This window comes from Suillus fuscotomentosus (assembly GCF_016647785.1).
Source record: "Suillus fuscotomentosus strain FC203 chromosome Unknown F5891scaffold_98, whole genome shotgun sequence".
NCBI lineage: Eukaryota > Fungi > Basidiomycota > Agaricomycetes > Boletales > Suillaceae > Suillus > Suillus fuscotomentosus.
This window is the reverse complement of record NW_024539610.1, coordinates 1-16719: the sequence shown is the minus strand read 5'-3', so window position 1 is coordinate 16719 and position 16719 is coordinate 1. Positions and strand designations below refer to the sequence as shown.

The following is a 16719-nucleotide window of genomic DNA, read 5'->3' as shown; positions in this document are numbered from 1 at the left end:
CTGATCCCTTGACAGGCTGTGAGCGTCTTGATCCTTTGTCAAGCTTGTACCTCGCTGGCCGAATACGTCGCTAATCCCTTAATAGTTTGTGAGCGTGTTGACCCTCTGTCGAGCTCGAGCACTGATGTTCTGTTAATGACAGTATGCAAGTAGATTTATTTCAACCATTTCTGCTCTTTGACCATAATTTATCAGTATCACCGCCCCGAAGAAGATGAGATGTGGTCGGCGTTACGACTCGGATTTTCGGCATGTTCCAATGCTACCAGCTCGTCTGCATAATTCTCATTCAAAGGTTCACTAGTCCTCTGGGTCGTCAACACTGGAGAAAATCATGCAGCTTGGTTCTGGTAAGATTTTACGCCTCATCCAATGATTCTGCTTATTATTGATCATAAGCTACCGTTATTATCTTCGAAAACACTTTCTATCTTTGGGGCCAGCAACGCTATTCCGGTTACCCTGTCCGTGCTGCTCTTCAGCAGTACATGGCGTCTCCCAATGCAGTTGCTGTCAGGGAAGCTTTGAGCTCTGCCATTTCCAAATATGAAGCAGGCCTCTCTCGCTGGAGACCAGGGACAGCCAAACGCTCTCAGAAGGAGGAGTTAATCAACACAATTCTTGAAGTTGTTCTCCGGCACCGCCTGCGTATGTGATATCTGGTGCAGTTGTCACAGTCCCGCTGATATATCCGTATTCAGCACCACCTGGAGTCTAAGCACTATAACGATATCCAATTGATCAGGCTCAGTGAATTACTGTTTCTTAACTGGAGATGGCATGTCCGTGGAGGTGGTTAAAGAAGTGGAACTGTATGAAAGTTGTATGATCAAGTAATTGGCGGTTTTCATGTTATAGTGGACGCGCGCGCGATGGACAACGTCCTACTCATTTCGGACGATGTTGTAACTTTGGTCAAAGAAAACAAATGTATATTTCCATTCGATTGCTTTAGCGTTGGCTGGATCGGCGGTGGCGTGGTGCACAGCGACGCGATGGGTGGGCTTTCGCATTCGTCCCGGTTGCATGGATGAACAGCGCCATTGCTACAAAACGTATCAAAAATACATTCTCAGCGTGAACCAGCGTGTTGTCGGTAGATTAACCCCGATACTGACAGAAACGAAAAGCGATCCAAATAAGAGCAGACACTTACCATCGAGAATCTTGAATCAACCCCGGGCGGTTACGAAGCACATGAACTGCATAAGCCTCACTGGGCGAGTGAGTGCCTTTGGAGTGTCAGCTGCTGAGCAGGATAATATCATCTGATATGTCCATCGCTGTCGTCGAAGGATATGATCATTTTCAATGAAAACCAGAAGCGTACCATTCATTTTACTGAGTGGTGACCAGGGCCTCACGGTGGTGAATGACAAGAAGTCATCGAGGAATTTCTCCTAATGTAGTCCGTCGGCTCAAGTCAAGCTCAGCACGCCTACATGTTAGTAGATCGAGAGGAGTCCTGGAGGCATTAGTGCCACTAGGACGCGTTGAAGTAGGAGGACGGCAGTTCAGGATGAATGATCTCCGCGACACGTTCTTTGTGTGGCATCGATGACTCTGAGCCTGCAATTGCGTGGTGAGAAGATGATAGACACGATCCTCACCGGAACGATGAACCTATAGACGGCATCAACTAGATAAATTTATGTATTTCATCAAAGCCCCCTGAGATTCTAGAGAACTGTTCATGATATTTTTAGATTGGTAATTGGATATATTCAATGACTAACGCTGATGAGGACATGAGGATTATATACTGTGTGGTGATGCTGTCAATGCCAAGTAGAACCGCGAGTCACTATAAAGCTATTATCGTAAAGCGTTAAGTGGATAACAAAAGGGCCAAACAGATTAAGCTGCTTGACCAGCAGCCGTCGTACCAGTCGCCGCTGGCCTTAACAAGTACCAGCAACAGGTATCAAGTCCGCATCCACATCACAGACCTCATGGGTACCAGTGAATGCACCCATATGGTCAACAGCAAGGTTCCTAGCACCGATTGGCATAACACCAGCATCATGAGCCAGACCAACATTACGAGTCGCTTTGAAGCCATCGGAGGTACCCTCAACTGCGCCAGAGGCAGGAGAAACTCCCTTGGTGCCCTGTACGCCTGCGGGACTTGCAGAACCACCGGGAGTGAGACGCTCAGTCGCACGATGGACGATACCAGTGCCATGCTGAATATCACCAATAACATCACGAGTCTTCGAACCACCGACAGGAGCGATAGCACTACCCGCACCATGTTTTGGTACGGTAACCTCGCGACGAGAAGACTTGAAACTTTCTGTGCTTCCAGTTGAAGCACTAGAGCCAGGAATAGCGGCTCCGCTTTGTTGCTCAGAGCCAGCGGTAACACGGTCGGACCCAGGAATGCATGTATCCATAGCAGAACTGACGACGAAGCCCTCTGCGCAGTATTTCACAATGCAACGCCCGTTACCACAAGAAACAGTGTCAGGAATGACGCCCTTGATATCCTTGCAGTTCACGCCAGTGACGGGTGCGTGTCCGAAAGGACATGCCTCAACACATCCACCACCTGTTGATATGAGAGTCTAGTGACGTAACTGCGAGGAGACAACTTACAAGTTGTAGGATCGGTTGTAACATCGACACACTTCCAAGGTTGACCAGTGCTAGTACCAGGGACCCCACACATGGTGCGGCCAGCGGCACATTGGGGCTCATTGTCACGACGGGACGGAGGTGCTTTGCTGGGGCACACCGTAAAAGGACCGCACTTTCCATCACACTCCATGAAGTTGTCAGGACATTTACAAGAAGTGGGCCTCTCGGAAGGGAAGGCTGAGTAACCATCAGCGCATTCAAAATCGCACGGATTGGAATCCGTGCAAAGAGCACGAGCGTGATCAGGGTAAGAGCAGTGCGAGGCTGTCGGAAGGCCTGTGACCTATTACAAATTCAGTGAATGCAACTGAGAATTATACAGAAAATATTACCATGTCCGAGATCAAGGCCTCCACCTTAGACTCGTCGCAAAGAAGTTCGACAGCTTGCTGTGCAACGGCGTTGGATTCCACGAATTTGGCCAACATCTGAGAGGCAAAGGCAAGCTTCGATGTGGCCTGCAACAGTGGGATTGCCTGATTCAAACGGATGGTCGGCTCTCGAGTCTCAAAGCGAAATAAAACTAGCGTACCATAGCTATCGATGACCTCGTTGAGAACCAGGTCAGAGTTGAGAGAACCACAGATATCTTGCATAAGGGCGCGCCTGTGAGGCCTGTGAGGATGCGGTAGCTTAGAGAGAGCGAATGTGGTTGATACAGAGAGGATGGGGACAGCAAATGACGATAACCTCATGATGGTAAAGAACGACTTGGAAAAAGAATGTGAGATAAGATGCAGAAGGTGAGAGAAGTTGGAGGGAAGGGCTGAAGGAGAAAGGACGACGAAAGGCCCATTATATATGCTAGGGCTAGCCATTATAGTATTAAATACACTCGCTTATGAGGCTCTTCACAAAATTCACCACAAAAGTTACAACATACCTGGTGACGTCACGCGTGGTGGCGTAGATCTATGGCGGACTGTTCACAAACAATCAACGCGTTGCGATTGGGTGAAGAGCTTGAGCTTGAGCTTGAGACCTTCAATGCCATTTTGCAAGCGAGCATAACCAGTTCAAGTTGAATCATCTAGAGGCAACTGAGGACGCGATTTCCAAGTCGGAGCTAATTATAATTACCAATTCAATATTCAATAACGGAGTATATGCTAAATTAGTCTCCGCACGGCGAAAAGAAAACACAAACTCTGTTCACCGGTTGTTCGACCTTACTCATACCGTGCCGTAGTAATGTTGCAGCTGTTGTTCGTCGTGGTGAAATCGGAATTACTCGGGCTGATCAATCAATGACGCAGTCCCGGTTGCCCGTATCGTTCCGCACTCAAGTCCAAGTCTCCACGCCTGGACGGCTCCCCCCGATCGGGCGTCAGTTACCAAATATAAGTACTGCAGACTGTTTGACTGATTTATAGGCCACCGTCGCGAAAGGCAACAAGAGCAAGCTTTAAAACCTCACACTAATACAACAATGAAGATCCTCACCCAGGAAGAAATCGACGGCCACACCAACGCTACCATCCGTGGTGCAACAGAAGGCGCACTTCTAAGCGCAGCCGTCGCTATCCCCGGTTCACTACTGCTTAACCGTCGATGGGCATCCTACCGGGCACTCCCTCTACCTTTAAAGGTTATGGGTACCGTCATGGTGATCGCGCCTTGCATATCCATTCAGGGTGAAAGACGTGGTCTAGAATTCGATCGTGCACACTGGTGGGTCCCAATTCCTGAACCGAATATCGCCCTCTAACGCCCCGCAGGACTGGCGCAGGTAAAATGGAACTGGATAGAGAAGCAGCAGTGGAAGAAGCACGATGGGAGGCTCTGACAATGAAAGAAAAAATCGGTGACTGGGCAACACGACACCAGTATAGCATCATTCTTGGAAGCTGGGTTCTATCAGTGGCAGTTGCTGGCACCATTATCTCTAGAGATAGGTTTGTGGTCTCCCTTACGTCGACGGTTCTTCCTCGTCTCTGATCACAGACATGTGCAGACATCAGACGTTACCCCAAAAGATCGTTCAAGTGCGTATGTGGGCACAGGGCTTGACTATTGGCGTCTTGATTGGCGCTGGTATCCTTACGCATAATCAGCGCCAGGCCGCCCTTCAGCGCGTGAGTCCCAAGCTTGATGTATCCATATGTGTGGATACTAATTCCTTCCAGCGGCCGGTTGACCACTCGTGGCAAGCCTTGGTTCGTGTAATTATCTTATCGCCGACCCACAATGCTCATCACCCTTATACAGCTTGTAGAGCAAGCAAGAGAGAAGGAGGAGCAAACAAAGGCGCATCTAAACGCTCCAACTGCCTCCTACCCTCTATAGAGTGCTCGCACTTGTTACCCACCCATAGACGGATACATTCATCTCATCATCTCATGATTATATATTAACTTGCAACCAAGGTTTCTGGAGTCAGTGCACAATTACTTCATTTTTCGTCCTTTGGGTCGATGGTTCTAAGTTGGAAATACCTGCTCAGCCGACGCTTGACTCCATGCTTCAAAGTTTGAACTATATATTCCACGTATGGTGCAGACAGTGACAGCGTCATTCGCAGCTTCTTCTTGTGGGTTGGCTAGTTCGAATATTCCATGACGCTATCTCACATTCAATTATGACCATGGACAATCGCAGGTCTAGATCTAATCCAAAGCGTTGGTGCGTGTATGTTCTTCGCTTGAGATTTGGCATCCACGGGCGCTGGTGTGTGTCTGTTCTTTTCTTCAAATTACACACAGACCCGTATTGCGAACGATGTTGTCGTACTCCTGGTATGGGAATATGAAATATGGCTTCAGCACAACGGGAAATTTCTGAACGCCTCTTTGTGCCGGTGTGGCTTATATGCTCGTCATGTGCCGGCGAAATGCATGTCGCCATCGTGGTGAGTACGGTCTCTCACGTAAACCGGGGTTCAACATACTACCCTATCTAATGGATTAGACTATAACGTGACCATATGCCTGTTCTCCCGCTGTCCATGCAAGTAAACGGTCAAGCATCGGTAAATAACCGACGGGTTGTAGTCCGTTTTAGTATTGTGGCACCAAGAGACTGATCAGAGACTACGTCCAAATCCTGCGTGACAGTGGCAATAGATATGAAAGCAACGATACGGTCCTTAGACTCGAAGCTTGAGATCTGAGGACCAAGTCATCGCATGGGTAAATAGCGTCCAAGGTATAAGTGTCATTATTTCGTTCGTCCTCTCGTAAAGGCACACCTGCTACGGCCTTCCAGATATAGCGACTCAAACTTCCCAACCGCACTCTCTATTCAGGATGCTGGCACCCCCGGGTACGATATAGCCGCCCCCATTTCGTCCACCAATCCTCCACCGCTTCCCGAGCGTCAAAAGCGAACAAGTCGATATACTCTTCCCATGTGTCACGCAAAAACTCTTCTTCTGCGTCGTCCCAGTCAAGCAACGCACGCGCTCTTGCATCTCGTAAACCGTCATCGCGAGCTTGCTGTTCAGGACCAATGGGCAAGCATACGAAATCTCGTTTCCGTAGTTCAGAAGCTTGCGTCGCGGCGCAACGTGGCTGCCGTAGCTCTTCGTAAGCGGAAAGGAGAACGGAGGTATGCGATTTGGCGGCTGGGAGAGAAAAGAGAGTCGATAGTGTCATGGCATCCTCTATCGACATTGCAGCGTTATGTGACCCGTTGGGCTGTAGAAACCAGTAATCATTGGGTGATGTATACGATGAGGAAGGAAATGTACATACCATCAATGGGTGGGCGGCCTCACCAACTAGCACTACTCTTCCACTTTCATGAACCCAGTTATCAAAGGGTTCGTAGATAGTATGGCCAGTTGGAGTCATAGTCTGCGCAAATCGTACTAGCTTTTGTACTTCTGTTCACGAACATCAGCAATGTCGAGGGAAATGAACCATGAACGTACCTAGGTTCAAAGCGGTCCAGCTTCAAAAACTTCTCATCCAAAGGTTGTGACCGTGCCCATGAGTCTTGTGCTGGTTTTCCATCCGTAGGAACATGCATGACTATGGCATATTCTTGTTTGAATGACTTGGGATCAACCTTTCGGAAAGTTAGGTAGTGTTCTATCGGGCATTCGTGACCAGGGTACACACGGTGAGTAGCCCATGCATCGCGCAATCATCAGCCCAGCCATAGTGACCACTAATTAAGCGTTAATATCATATAAAGATGCGATCACCATCTTCATTTTCATACCTCTGGTGAGACCGTTAATTGAAAAAGATCCTTGTGTGGCCGCATCAGGTCTGTGGGCACGGTGATGCTACGAGCGGTAATCCGCATTAGCCGTAAAAACAAATGATCGGTAAAAGGAGTGCCTACTTCACCGATACGCGCTTATCCAAAACGCCTTTGATTCCTTCAGGACCAACCACCACAGGACGAACGACGCTCCTGTAACCATCCGCACCAATAATCACGTCCGCAGACAATCTAGCACCCTTGCGCGTGACCACCACGCCCTTCCACGGATCGACCGAGACGACTTCTGTGTTGTATCGGAACTGAACGCCGGCATTCTTGGCAAACTCGACGAACATCGCGTGCAGTGCTCCATGCTATTACATACTCATCAAAGATCCGAAAATGTCGCATATAACGAACGCGGCGGACCTGCATATATAGAAAATCCGCCGCCAACGCCTTCATAAGCTTCTCGTGCAGTACGAGAGGGCCGAGTTCTTCCCCGGATTTCCCTGCAAGGAAACTTTATGAATACAGACGGATAACGGAGATCTTTTGGGGCATTATTTTACCATTCCTGAATGTAAACCTGTTAGCTTTTATCGAAACCCTGGCGATTGCAGGTCCGAGTCCCCAATGATTTAGCAGGCGCGTCATATTTGGTGGACACCGTATTCCGCCGTGACTCTAGATTGGGTCTAAAATTCATACCGCTCAGGACGGGATGAAATGGATTACATACATTACATCTCCCGTCGCCCTGCTCCACGACCAATACTTGATGGCCCGCTTCTTGTAGCGCATATGCACAAGCGACGCCTGCGATGCTCCCTCCAACGACTACAAAGCGCAGCATCTGCGAAGTCCTTCTAGGGATGTTCTGCAGTCCTCCCGGCATGATGAACGTCGAGTCCTGCAATGATGAAAAGTGTGGGTACGAGTCCCAGGTAGCAAATGGTTATGGTTACGGTTATGTAGCCCGGTGAAGGGAACTTAAGTTGACAGCAGTGAGTGACTCCACCACGCGGAGACCGGTGGAGTTGTGGGTGAAAGTGGATTTTGTCGTGCTCAGTAGGTAAAAAAAAAGACAGTCCTCACTCGAAGAAGGGAAGCGAGCCCATTAATATATGGTTCGCTACATGCACCACAAAAGAAGATTCTCCGGATTCATGATTTTGCTGGTATAAATCCGTGCATTCGTTATCAGTTTTTCATCATCGCACGTAGGTCGGTCGGTCGGTCTAGTCGAAACCGGTCGTCCCACGATGACACTGATTCTTGTTTACTCACTGCGAGAAGAGATTTGGGTTGCCTGTGTGGATCTAGCCGTTCTGTGACTTGGTAGACTAAGGAATCTACAGGTCAGCTAATGGGTTATCATGCATATGATAGAACGGGATTTGTTCTTTGCTCTCGGTCTGTGGGGAAGCGGTGCACCGAGGAGTGGGTGTCATGCGGGTGTAGTGCTTTTCTGATTGTTTTCTTGTTTTTCTGTGGTTTGATCGATCGCTACAAGTGATTTACGTAAATATTACTAATTTACACATGAGTTTCATTTATAGCTCAGCGCTCAAGTCTGGCACAACCAATAAGAGCCCTAACAAGCGGATCAAGAGAGCATCGGAGTGGGCTTTGGACGGTGACCGCCGATGGCTGATGTTTTCATTCTACCGCCTGAAGAATTTAGCCTGGAATGGAGTCCATTGCATTTGCAGCAGCAGAGCAACGATTCTATCAATGCCAAGATAACTATCGGTTCAAATTTAAGAGCCAAGGACATGTCTCAATAATATCGGGGCAAGATACATTCAACTTGTTGGCAACTAACACTGCGTCGGAAATACCCGTTAGAATCGCATAATGCTTAAACTTAAGGGCCCTGCTCACACATCGGGGTTATCAATCCTATCACCCGAGAGATCACCAGATTGACTGGAAGGTAATATGCAGAACATATTTGCAAAATAATTTACAATTGTATATATTTTTAGCACGATGGTTCCACCAAAAGTACCAAGAAACCACTCGAGATGACCACGGAAACAACGGCTTTCTGCAGTCAAGCGTGCAAATTTAAAACAGGGCTGTTGAATAATAAATACTCGGTCGTCCTTCTAAGAACAGGATGTCATCGAAAGGATACAACCTCCAAAGGCGAAACAAAAACACGAGCACCTGGCTCTGGGACTTAAGATTTGCTACCGGCCGGTTTCGAATTCGAATTAGCGTGACCTTCTGTCGACGCATTTGTGTCGGATGGCGGCGAAACATCAGGATATAACTGTAAGATATAATCGTATCAAACATCTAGGTCGCAGAGGAATTGCCTACCTTCCCTGGATTGAACAAATTATGGGGATCTAGCGTCTGTTTGATCGTTCTCATGAGGGCTACTGTGCCTTCCCCAAGTTCAGTCAAGAGGTAGTTCCGTTTACCTGCACCAACGCCGTGTTCCCCAGTGCCTAAAGCGTGAAACAGATTATGAACACTAACACTTCACTAACTAAAGACAACACTCACATGTTCCTTCGAGTTCGATGGCTTTGCGATTAATCCTACCAACTGCTTCTCGTACAAGAGCAAGCTCCGCGTCGTCCGCGTAGAGAACAAGAGCATGGAAGTTACCTTCGTAGCACAGCATGAGTGAATACGTACACAAGTGTGCCAAAGAACGCACCATCGCCAACATGGCCAGCGATCGGTGCAACTAGACCGAGTTCCTCAAAGTCTTGCTTCGCAGCAGAGATAAGATCGGGTAGGCGTGACACTGGGACACTAAACAAATACAGTTAATGAAACGCGGGTGAGCAAATGATGTGGTTTCGTCATAGGGCGCCGTACTTACCATACGTCAGTCATCCATCCTTGACATCCCGGACGATATGCAAGGCACGCGAAAAGCGCATTTCTCCGGTCCTGCCAGATATCCTCGCTTTCCTGCTCGTTTGAAGCAAGTTGGTAGTCGGTCGCACCGTGCTTCGTAATCACGCTTTCCACGTAGCGTGACGTTTCCTGAATCACATTATCGGAGCCTTGGAACTTGAAGAAGAGAGTAACTTTCTCTGGCCATTTTCTCGCAGACGTCCCATATCGATTTAGCGCCTTGATCGTAAGTTCATCGATGATCTCGACGCATTCTGTGGGGAACAGATATGACCCGCTCGGCATTTAGCACCTCTGAAGGGCTTCTGACTTACGTAGTGCTGCGCCGTGGTTCAAGATGTCACACACTGCATTAGTTGCATGCCGAATATCAGAGAATTGCGCGATGGCAACGGTGCTCGGCAGAACGGGGGCTAGACGCAATGTAGCTGTAGCAGAATGACAAGCCACAAAGGAACATCAGCAAGTGTAACTAAATACACAGACACCCTCCACCCACCTTCCGTGATAATTCCGAGGGTACCTTCCGCACCTATGAACAACTTGGTGAGATCAAAACCCGCCGATGACTTGCGGGCGCGCTGTCGCGTCTTGATCACTTCGCCTGACGGAAGTACCACTGTCTTGCAAACCTCCTTCATAAGCCAAATGATATTCTTAGCATAACTGAGAAGCTCACTCACGATGTTCAGAATCCATTCGCCTCTTGCTGTTCCATATCTGACCGCATTGGCTTGAGAAAGTTTGTAAGATTTCCTTGGATTTTGCGAGGTTCTGACTCACTTCCAGAGCACCCAGTTGAGATCATGCCACCTATCGTGGCACCGCGACCAGGATCAAGCTAGCAGATCCTTATCACTCCGGGAAAATGGTTTCATTTTATTTGATACATACCGGAAAAAACAACGGAATGCCTGAGAATACGTCAGTCAGTGTTGTAATACCGGCTACACAACGACATACCCTTTTCCTTCAACGTTTCATTCAGATCATTCCAGGTGACACCAGCTTGGCAAACCACATCTGCATCCGACTCTGTGACCAAACATCACATTAGCATCAACGGAGATTCAAGATCGTGTAGGATCACGCCTACCATTGATTGCTATGATCTTGTCAAGAGCAGATAGATCTACGCATATTGATCCAGCGGATGGCTATAAAATGCAGCATGATTTAGTCAGAAAAAGGTATGATGACATTAAGGAGTGTATTTTCGTACAGCAGACAAGTTCCCTTCCAAGCTAGTCCCTCCTGAATATGGTACAATTGGAACTAGATACTTGTTAGATATTTTTACTACCTTTACAACATCTTCGGTGCTTCGAATGTGTACAACAATGGTGTGCGGTGATCCTGTGAAATTTTATGGTTTAGAGTTCGAGGAAAACTGAGAAGTAAACTGACCAACAAACTGAGAGTATGCCGATTGTGCGTAAGCATACAGTTCACTGGGGTCGGTAGATACAATAGAGGATTCTGGGAATTCCGCCTGTAAATCTTCGAGGGCCTTGACAAAATTGGGTATCGGGCCAGAACCAGTCTGGAGAGCAGTGGGAACAGCCTCGACGATGGCTTTCGCTGTCGGATTTGGAGAGCCAGTGTCTCGAGAGCGAGCGAGGGCAAAGAGTGAAGCTCCACCAGCGATTACAGCAACTGCAACTGCAGATCCAAAGGATTTGGCGGTTCTGGCTGCAGTAGTACTGTAAACTCGGCGGGAATGGGTCTTAATTTGTCGCGAGAAAGGATGAGTATTGATGCATCTTGGGCTTGCGGGGGAAAAGAATCGCAAGGAAGCCTTGCTCGCTCCAGCGCAAAGACCGAGAAAGACGAATCGTGTAACTGCAACGGTCATAACTGGCACATGGGTCTGATACAAGGGGAGACGTGGAGAAAGCTTCGTATCATCTTGTGCCAGTCATCAGCGGGACTTTAAGTGATTGATGGAGCGGCTTGCCCATCGAAAAGACCCCAGACATGTTCGGTTCCACTTGACATTAATGACGGAATTACCTCACCGGCGTTAACGAGTATATTCAATTACCAATTTAGAAATGTCGCTATGAAACACACAAATCTATCTATAGTTGGTGCACTTCCACCGTTTCAGTCATGAACGCGTCTCACCACGATTTCGCAGTTGCTAGTCATCCGGGTCACTGATGGCGCAAAAAGGAACGTGTCGCGGTGACAACCCATCCTGAATTGCTGTCTTCCTGTTTCAACGTGTCCTGATGCCTCCAGGACTCCTCTCGACCAACATGTAGGCACGTTGAGTTTGACTTGAGCCGATGGACTACATAGTACATTGGCAGTATTTCCTAGATGAATCCTTAACCTCTGCTATTGATCGCCCTGGTCACCACTCAGTAAAATCAACGCTTTTGATCCAAGTCGGTTGGAAATGATCATATGGCAGCGATGGAGTTATCAGATAATGACCTGCTCAGTAAGGGGGTGACACTCCAAAGACTCGCTTGCCTAGTGAGGCTTATGCAGTTTGAGGTTTGAATCGTCATATCCTTTGTAACCGGCCGGCGTTGATTCTCAATTGATGGTAAGTGTCAGCTTTCAACTTGATCACTGTCTGTGTGCTTACTTTCTATTAGTATCGGTGTTAGTCACGACAGCACTCTAGTTCATGCTGAGAACGTACTTTTGACGCATTTTGTAGCGATGCCCCTGGCCATCCATGCAACCATGGCATTGTACTAGGGACGTAACATGATAGCCTACCCCATCACATCGCTATGCACCACGCCACCGCCGATCCAACTAACCTGAAAGCAATTGTATGGAATTATACAGTTCTTTTATGTGAGGAAAGTTACAATATCGTATGAAATAGGTAGGATGCCATCCATCACCCGCACATACACTATGACATAGATGAAGCTCATTGCTTGTTCATACAATGTTTCATACAATTCCACCTCCTTACCACCTCCAGGGACATGCCATCAGCCAGTCAAGAAATGACAGTTCACTGAGCCTGATCTCTCGGATATTGTTATAGTGCTTAGACTCCAGGTGTTGCTGAGTACGGATATATGAGCGGGACTGTGACAACTGCACTAGATATCACATATGCAGGTGGTGCTGTACAACAATTTCAGTGATTGTGTCGATTAACTCTGCCTTCTTCTTAGAGCGTTTGGCCGACCCTGGTATCCAGCGAGAGAAACCTGCTTCATATGTGCGAACGGCAGAGCTCAGAGCTTCCCTGACGGCACCTGCACTGGGAGACGCCATGTACTGCTGAAGAGCAACACAAACAGAGTAAACAGACTGCTGCCCAACCATAGAGCATTGCAGGTCCATAACATAAAAAGTGCTTTTGAAGACAATAACAGCAGCTTATGATCAATAATAAGCATACTTGTTGTGATGTGGCGCGGAATCTCACCAGAACCAATTTGCATGATTTGCTCCAATGTTGACGACCCAGAGGGCTAATAAACGTTTGAGATGAGAATTATGTGGACGAGCTATGAGAGATAGGACATACCAACAATCGTAAAATGGACCACATCTCATCTTCTTTGGGGCGATAACGCTAATGAATCATGATCAACAGGTAGAGATGGTTGAGGATACATCCACTTGCATACTGAAATTATCAATACATCAGTGATTGAGCTTGACAGATGGTCAACACACTCACATCCTGTCCAGGGATCAGCGACATGTTCAGTCAGCGAGGCTGGAGCTCGACAGATAATCAACACACTCACATACTATCATGGGATTGGCGATGTGTTGGGTCAGCGAGGCTCAAGCTTGACAGAGAATCGACACACTCACCCGCTGTTAAGGGATCAGTGATGTGTTTGGCCAGTCCCAAGCTCAACAGATGATCAACACACTCACCCACTGTCAAGAGATCAGCGATGTCTTCAGTCAGCGAGATTCCAGCTTGACAGAGAATCAACACACTCACGATCTGTCAAGGGATCAGTGAGATATTTGGTCAGTGAGACTTGAGCTCGACAGAGGAACGACACACTCACAGACTGTCAAAGGGTCAGTAAAGTGCTCAGTCAGTGAGGCTCAAGCTCAACAGAGGAATAATACACTTACATACTGTCAAGAAATTAGCAATGTGTTTGGTCAGTGAGGCTCGAGCTTGGCAGAGGATGGACACACCCACCCACTGTCAAGGAATCAGCGAAGTGTTTGGTCAGGGAGGCTCAAACTCGACAGAGGATCAAGACACTCACATTCTGTCAAGAGGTCAGCGACGTGTTCATTCAATGAGACTCGAGCTCAACAGAAGATCGACACAACTCACCTCCTGTGAAGGGGTCAATGAGGCATTCGGTCAATGGGGTTCGAGGTCGACAGATGATCAACACACTCACGTCCTGTCCAGGGATCAGTGATGTATTTAGTCAGTGATGCTCGAGCTCAACAGAGAATCAAACACACTCACGTTCTATCAGGGGATAAGTATTCAGTCAGCGATGCTCGAGCTCGACAGAGGATTAACACAATTACCCTCTGCCAAGGGATCAGCGGTCCATTTGGTCAGTGAGGCTCGAACTCAACAGAGAATCAATACACTCACCATCTATCAAGGGGCCAGCGACGTTCAGTCAGTCTCGAGCTCGAGAGAGGATCAACACACTCACAGCCTGTTAAGGGATCAGCCACATGTTCTATCAGTCTAGAGCTCGACAGAGAATCAACACACTCACCTGCTGTCAAGGGATCATCGACGTGTTCGGTCAGCGAGGCTCGAGCTCGACATAGGATCAACATGCTCACTGACTGTTAAGGGATCGGTGGCATGTTCGGTCAGTGGGGCTTGAGCTCGACAGACAATCAACACACTCACCATCTGTCAAGGGATCAGCGACGTGTTGGGTTAGCATGTTGGCAGAGAAAATTTAGTACTGCCTAAAAGTGAGCGTCGCATATAAATGGGGAGTTTTCAAAAATTCCTACAATCTCACTGCAGTACGTGGAAACCATTCACCCAACGCGTCTACAATCTGGTTTTTGGATTTCCCAGATATGCGCAACAAGACTGTCTTGGAGAATTCAAGATGCCGTGCAAGTGTCCTTAATACACAGTGTTATCTCTCGCCACAGATAAGTGAAGTTGTCACGAGTTCCAAATACAAACCATTATTCGTTCCTTAATTCTAAGTCCTTTAAGCACCCAGTCACAGCGCCTGTTCCTAAGAATATGTTTACTGTTGAAGAAGTTCCTAATATTGCGTCTATTGTAGAATTACCAGAGTCATGTGATCTATCGGACAATGCCGAAGATGTTGACGTCATGCCTCGCGACACTCTTGGAATGTTCCAGAGTCTTACTGCGGCTGTGGCACATGTTATGACATCATAGTTATATATAGAATCGTACGATACCTTTAATTATTCTGATTGGTTAGTTAGTTCATACTCAGTTTCGATCTCAGTTTCAATATGTGTATATAGGTAGCTCATCGTAGTCAGTAGTTCTTTAGTTCAAACCTCTTGTATCTCCAAGTGAGCAATACCAAGACGTACCTGCTGCCTACCTCCTCTGTGTGATTATTCTGTTGTTTGAGTCCTAGTCTCTGCCCAGCGTTAATTCGTTATTGGGTTGTGACATTAGGTTTGAACTATAGGAGACTCCAACTCGCGTTACACTCTCGCATCTCTCTTTCTTTTGCTTGGTCGTGTTGATACCCATCACACCATCAACCGAAACAAAGCCGTTATACTTTTGCCCAGCTTAACCGCCATGATCTTTGATTTCATCCCTTTGCTCATTTGAGCGCATTTTCATACCTATCATCTTTCTTAGTTAGTAGTCCTATACCAGGCCCTGTCTTACCACAGCCGCCAGTATACGGAGGTGTTCACGACATTAGGTGTGTCACTGCAACTTTGAGTGCTGGCCCAAAACCCTGCCTGCTCAACGTTACTATAGTTTCATTTTACCTATCCCTTTCTTCATATGCACGTAGGCATTCGTTTCGAGTCAATAGCGGAACTGTCTAGACGACAAACTGTGCTTTCGACCTATGAGGATTTAGAGACATACCCTAGTGAGACTCGCACTTGTAAGCTTTGGCTGGAAGAGTGATAACTTGTCCTAGGCTTGTACCCTCAGAATGGAGATTGCATTGTCCCTAGTTTTTCCCACTTGATCGAGTATAGTTTACGTATCCTTTTTAGTTAGTATTAGGGAAGCATCGGTTGGGTTGATTAAAGAACCCTTCGATCCTGAAGTACGTGGTAGATCTGATCAGATATCGGGGACCGCTTCAGTTTTCCATTTACATAACTTTCTTCTTTTCACCATCATTCCCTTCCGGAAGAGCCCTTACGAGCAGCTCTTCAAACAGACATCAGTGAATCGGGTTCCAGAACACAACTGGCACTATGTCTGAATTACCAAACTCTCCTGTACAACCTACACCAGTGATATTACCATCTACTCCACAGGAAATTGTCGAGTACATTCATATGTCACTTGCAAATCAAGTGGACAGCTTCAGAAGCAGAATCGGAGCCCCTTCAGTGACAAATTCCAGTATTATACGGGCCACCCGACCTCCATAATATCCTGTATGAGACGGGCCAGCTGATCATGGGCCCATGTTGTGTATATTCTCGATGATGACGGATGGGCCGGGACTCATATTATTTCCGATGGAGACGGGTGGGCCCATGTATGCCAATGATATATATATCCTTAATGTTGACGGATGGGCCGGGGGAATATGATCATTCATGGAGATGGGTGGGCCCATCTGGGTAATATGTAGAGTAGGATATTATAGACAGCTGGGCTGAAGAGAGATGTAAGGCAAATATTGTTATATAGACGGGCGGGCCGACGTGGGTGTATTACATATATGGGTGGGCCGAGGTAGGGGAATATTACATAGACAGGTGGGCTGACGTAGGGTGTATTACATATACAGGTGGGCCGACGTGGAATGTATTACATATACGGGTGGGCCGACGAAAGAGATATCAAATAGACCGGTGGGCCGAGGGTGCTATAAAATATTTATTACATAGACAGGTGGGCCGAGGTGGGGT

General features: G+C 47.5%; 5 protein-coding genes across 5 annotated transcripts; 1 reads left to right on the top strand and 4 right to left on the bottom strand.

The window, feature by feature from the left end:
* Window positions 1-2378: 2378 nt before the first annotated feature.
* On the bottom strand, window positions 2379-2899 carry F5891DRAFT_894828 (uncharacterized protein; the record flags this gene model as incomplete). Its single annotated transcript, XM_041373354.1, has 2 exons — window positions 2379-2551; window positions 2599-2899. Coding segments are annotated over 2 exons (474 nt in total), but the record flags the coding sequence as incomplete, so codon positions are not given.
* Window positions 2900-3764: 865 nt separating this feature from the next.
* On the top strand, window positions 3765-4945 carry F5891DRAFT_770367 (uncharacterized protein). Its single transcript, XM_041373196.1, has 5 exons — window positions 3765-4311; window positions 4359-4535; window positions 4595-4715; window positions 4767-4796; window positions 4849-4945. The coding sequence occupies exons 1-5, from the start codon at window positions 4070-4072 to the stop codon at window positions 4924-4926; spliced, it is 648 nt and encodes a 215-aa protein (XP_041219056.1). The 5' UTR covers window positions 3765-4069; the 3' UTR covers window positions 4927-4945.
* Window positions 4946-5876: 931 nt separating this feature from the next.
* Window positions 5877-7690, bottom strand: F5891DRAFT_1196327 (uncharacterized protein; the record flags this gene model as incomplete). Its single annotated transcript, XM_041368275.1, has 8 exons — window positions 5877-6275; window positions 6333-6463; window positions 6501-6648; window positions 6805-6871; window positions 6931-7166; window positions 7222-7304; window positions 7365-7479; window positions 7535-7690. The coding sequence occupies 8 exons, from the start codon at window positions 7688-7690 to the stop codon at window positions 5877-5879; spliced, it is 1335 nt and encodes a 444-aa protein (XP_041219055.1).
* Window positions 7691-8980: 1290 nt separating this feature from the next.
* F5891DRAFT_1131243 (FAD-linked oxidase-like protein) lies at window positions 8981-12377 on the bottom strand (the record flags this gene model as incomplete). Its single annotated transcript, XM_041364642.1, has 16 exons — window positions 8981-9073; window positions 9124-9254; window positions 9313-9417; window positions 9470-9567; window positions 9638-9929; window positions 9990-10103; window positions 10175-10298; window positions 10359-10408; window positions 10459-10516; window positions 10570-10589; window positions 10639-10710; window positions 10772-10832; window positions 10898-11031; window positions 11083-11256; window positions 12275-12277; window positions 12332-12377. The coding sequence occupies 16 exons, from the start codon at window positions 12375-12377 to the stop codon at window positions 8981-8983; spliced, it is 1575 nt and encodes a 524-aa protein (XP_041219054.1).
* A 379-nt stretch (window positions 12378-12756) lies between these two features.
* Window positions 12757-13363, bottom strand: F5891DRAFT_1196325 (uncharacterized protein; the record flags this gene model as incomplete). Its single annotated transcript, XM_041368274.1, has 4 exons — window positions 12757-13031; window positions 13082-13127; window positions 13184-13231; window positions 13340-13363. 4 exons carry the CDS (start codon window positions 13361-13363, stop codon window positions 12757-12759), a joined length of 393 nt encoding a protein of 130 aa, XP_041219053.1.
* Window positions 13364-16719: the final 3356 nt, after the last annotated feature.

What these genes read in the sequence shown, in the direction of transcription:
- F5891DRAFT_770367 (XM_041373196.1), top strand. Translation starts at nt 4,070, where the DNA reads ATGAAGATCCTCACCCAGGAAGAAATCGACGGCCACACCAACGCTACC. An exon ending in GCCAGGCCGCCCTTCAGCGC is followed by an intron (nt 4,716 to 4,766) that starts GTGAGTCCCAAG and finishes AATTCCTTCCAG; the next exon opens with CGGCCGGTTGACCACTCGTG. An exon ending in ACCACTCGTGGCAAGCCTTG is followed by an intron (nt 4,797 to 4,848) that starts GTTCGTGTAATT and finishes ACCCTTATACAG; the next exon opens with CTTGTAGAGCAAGCAAGAGA.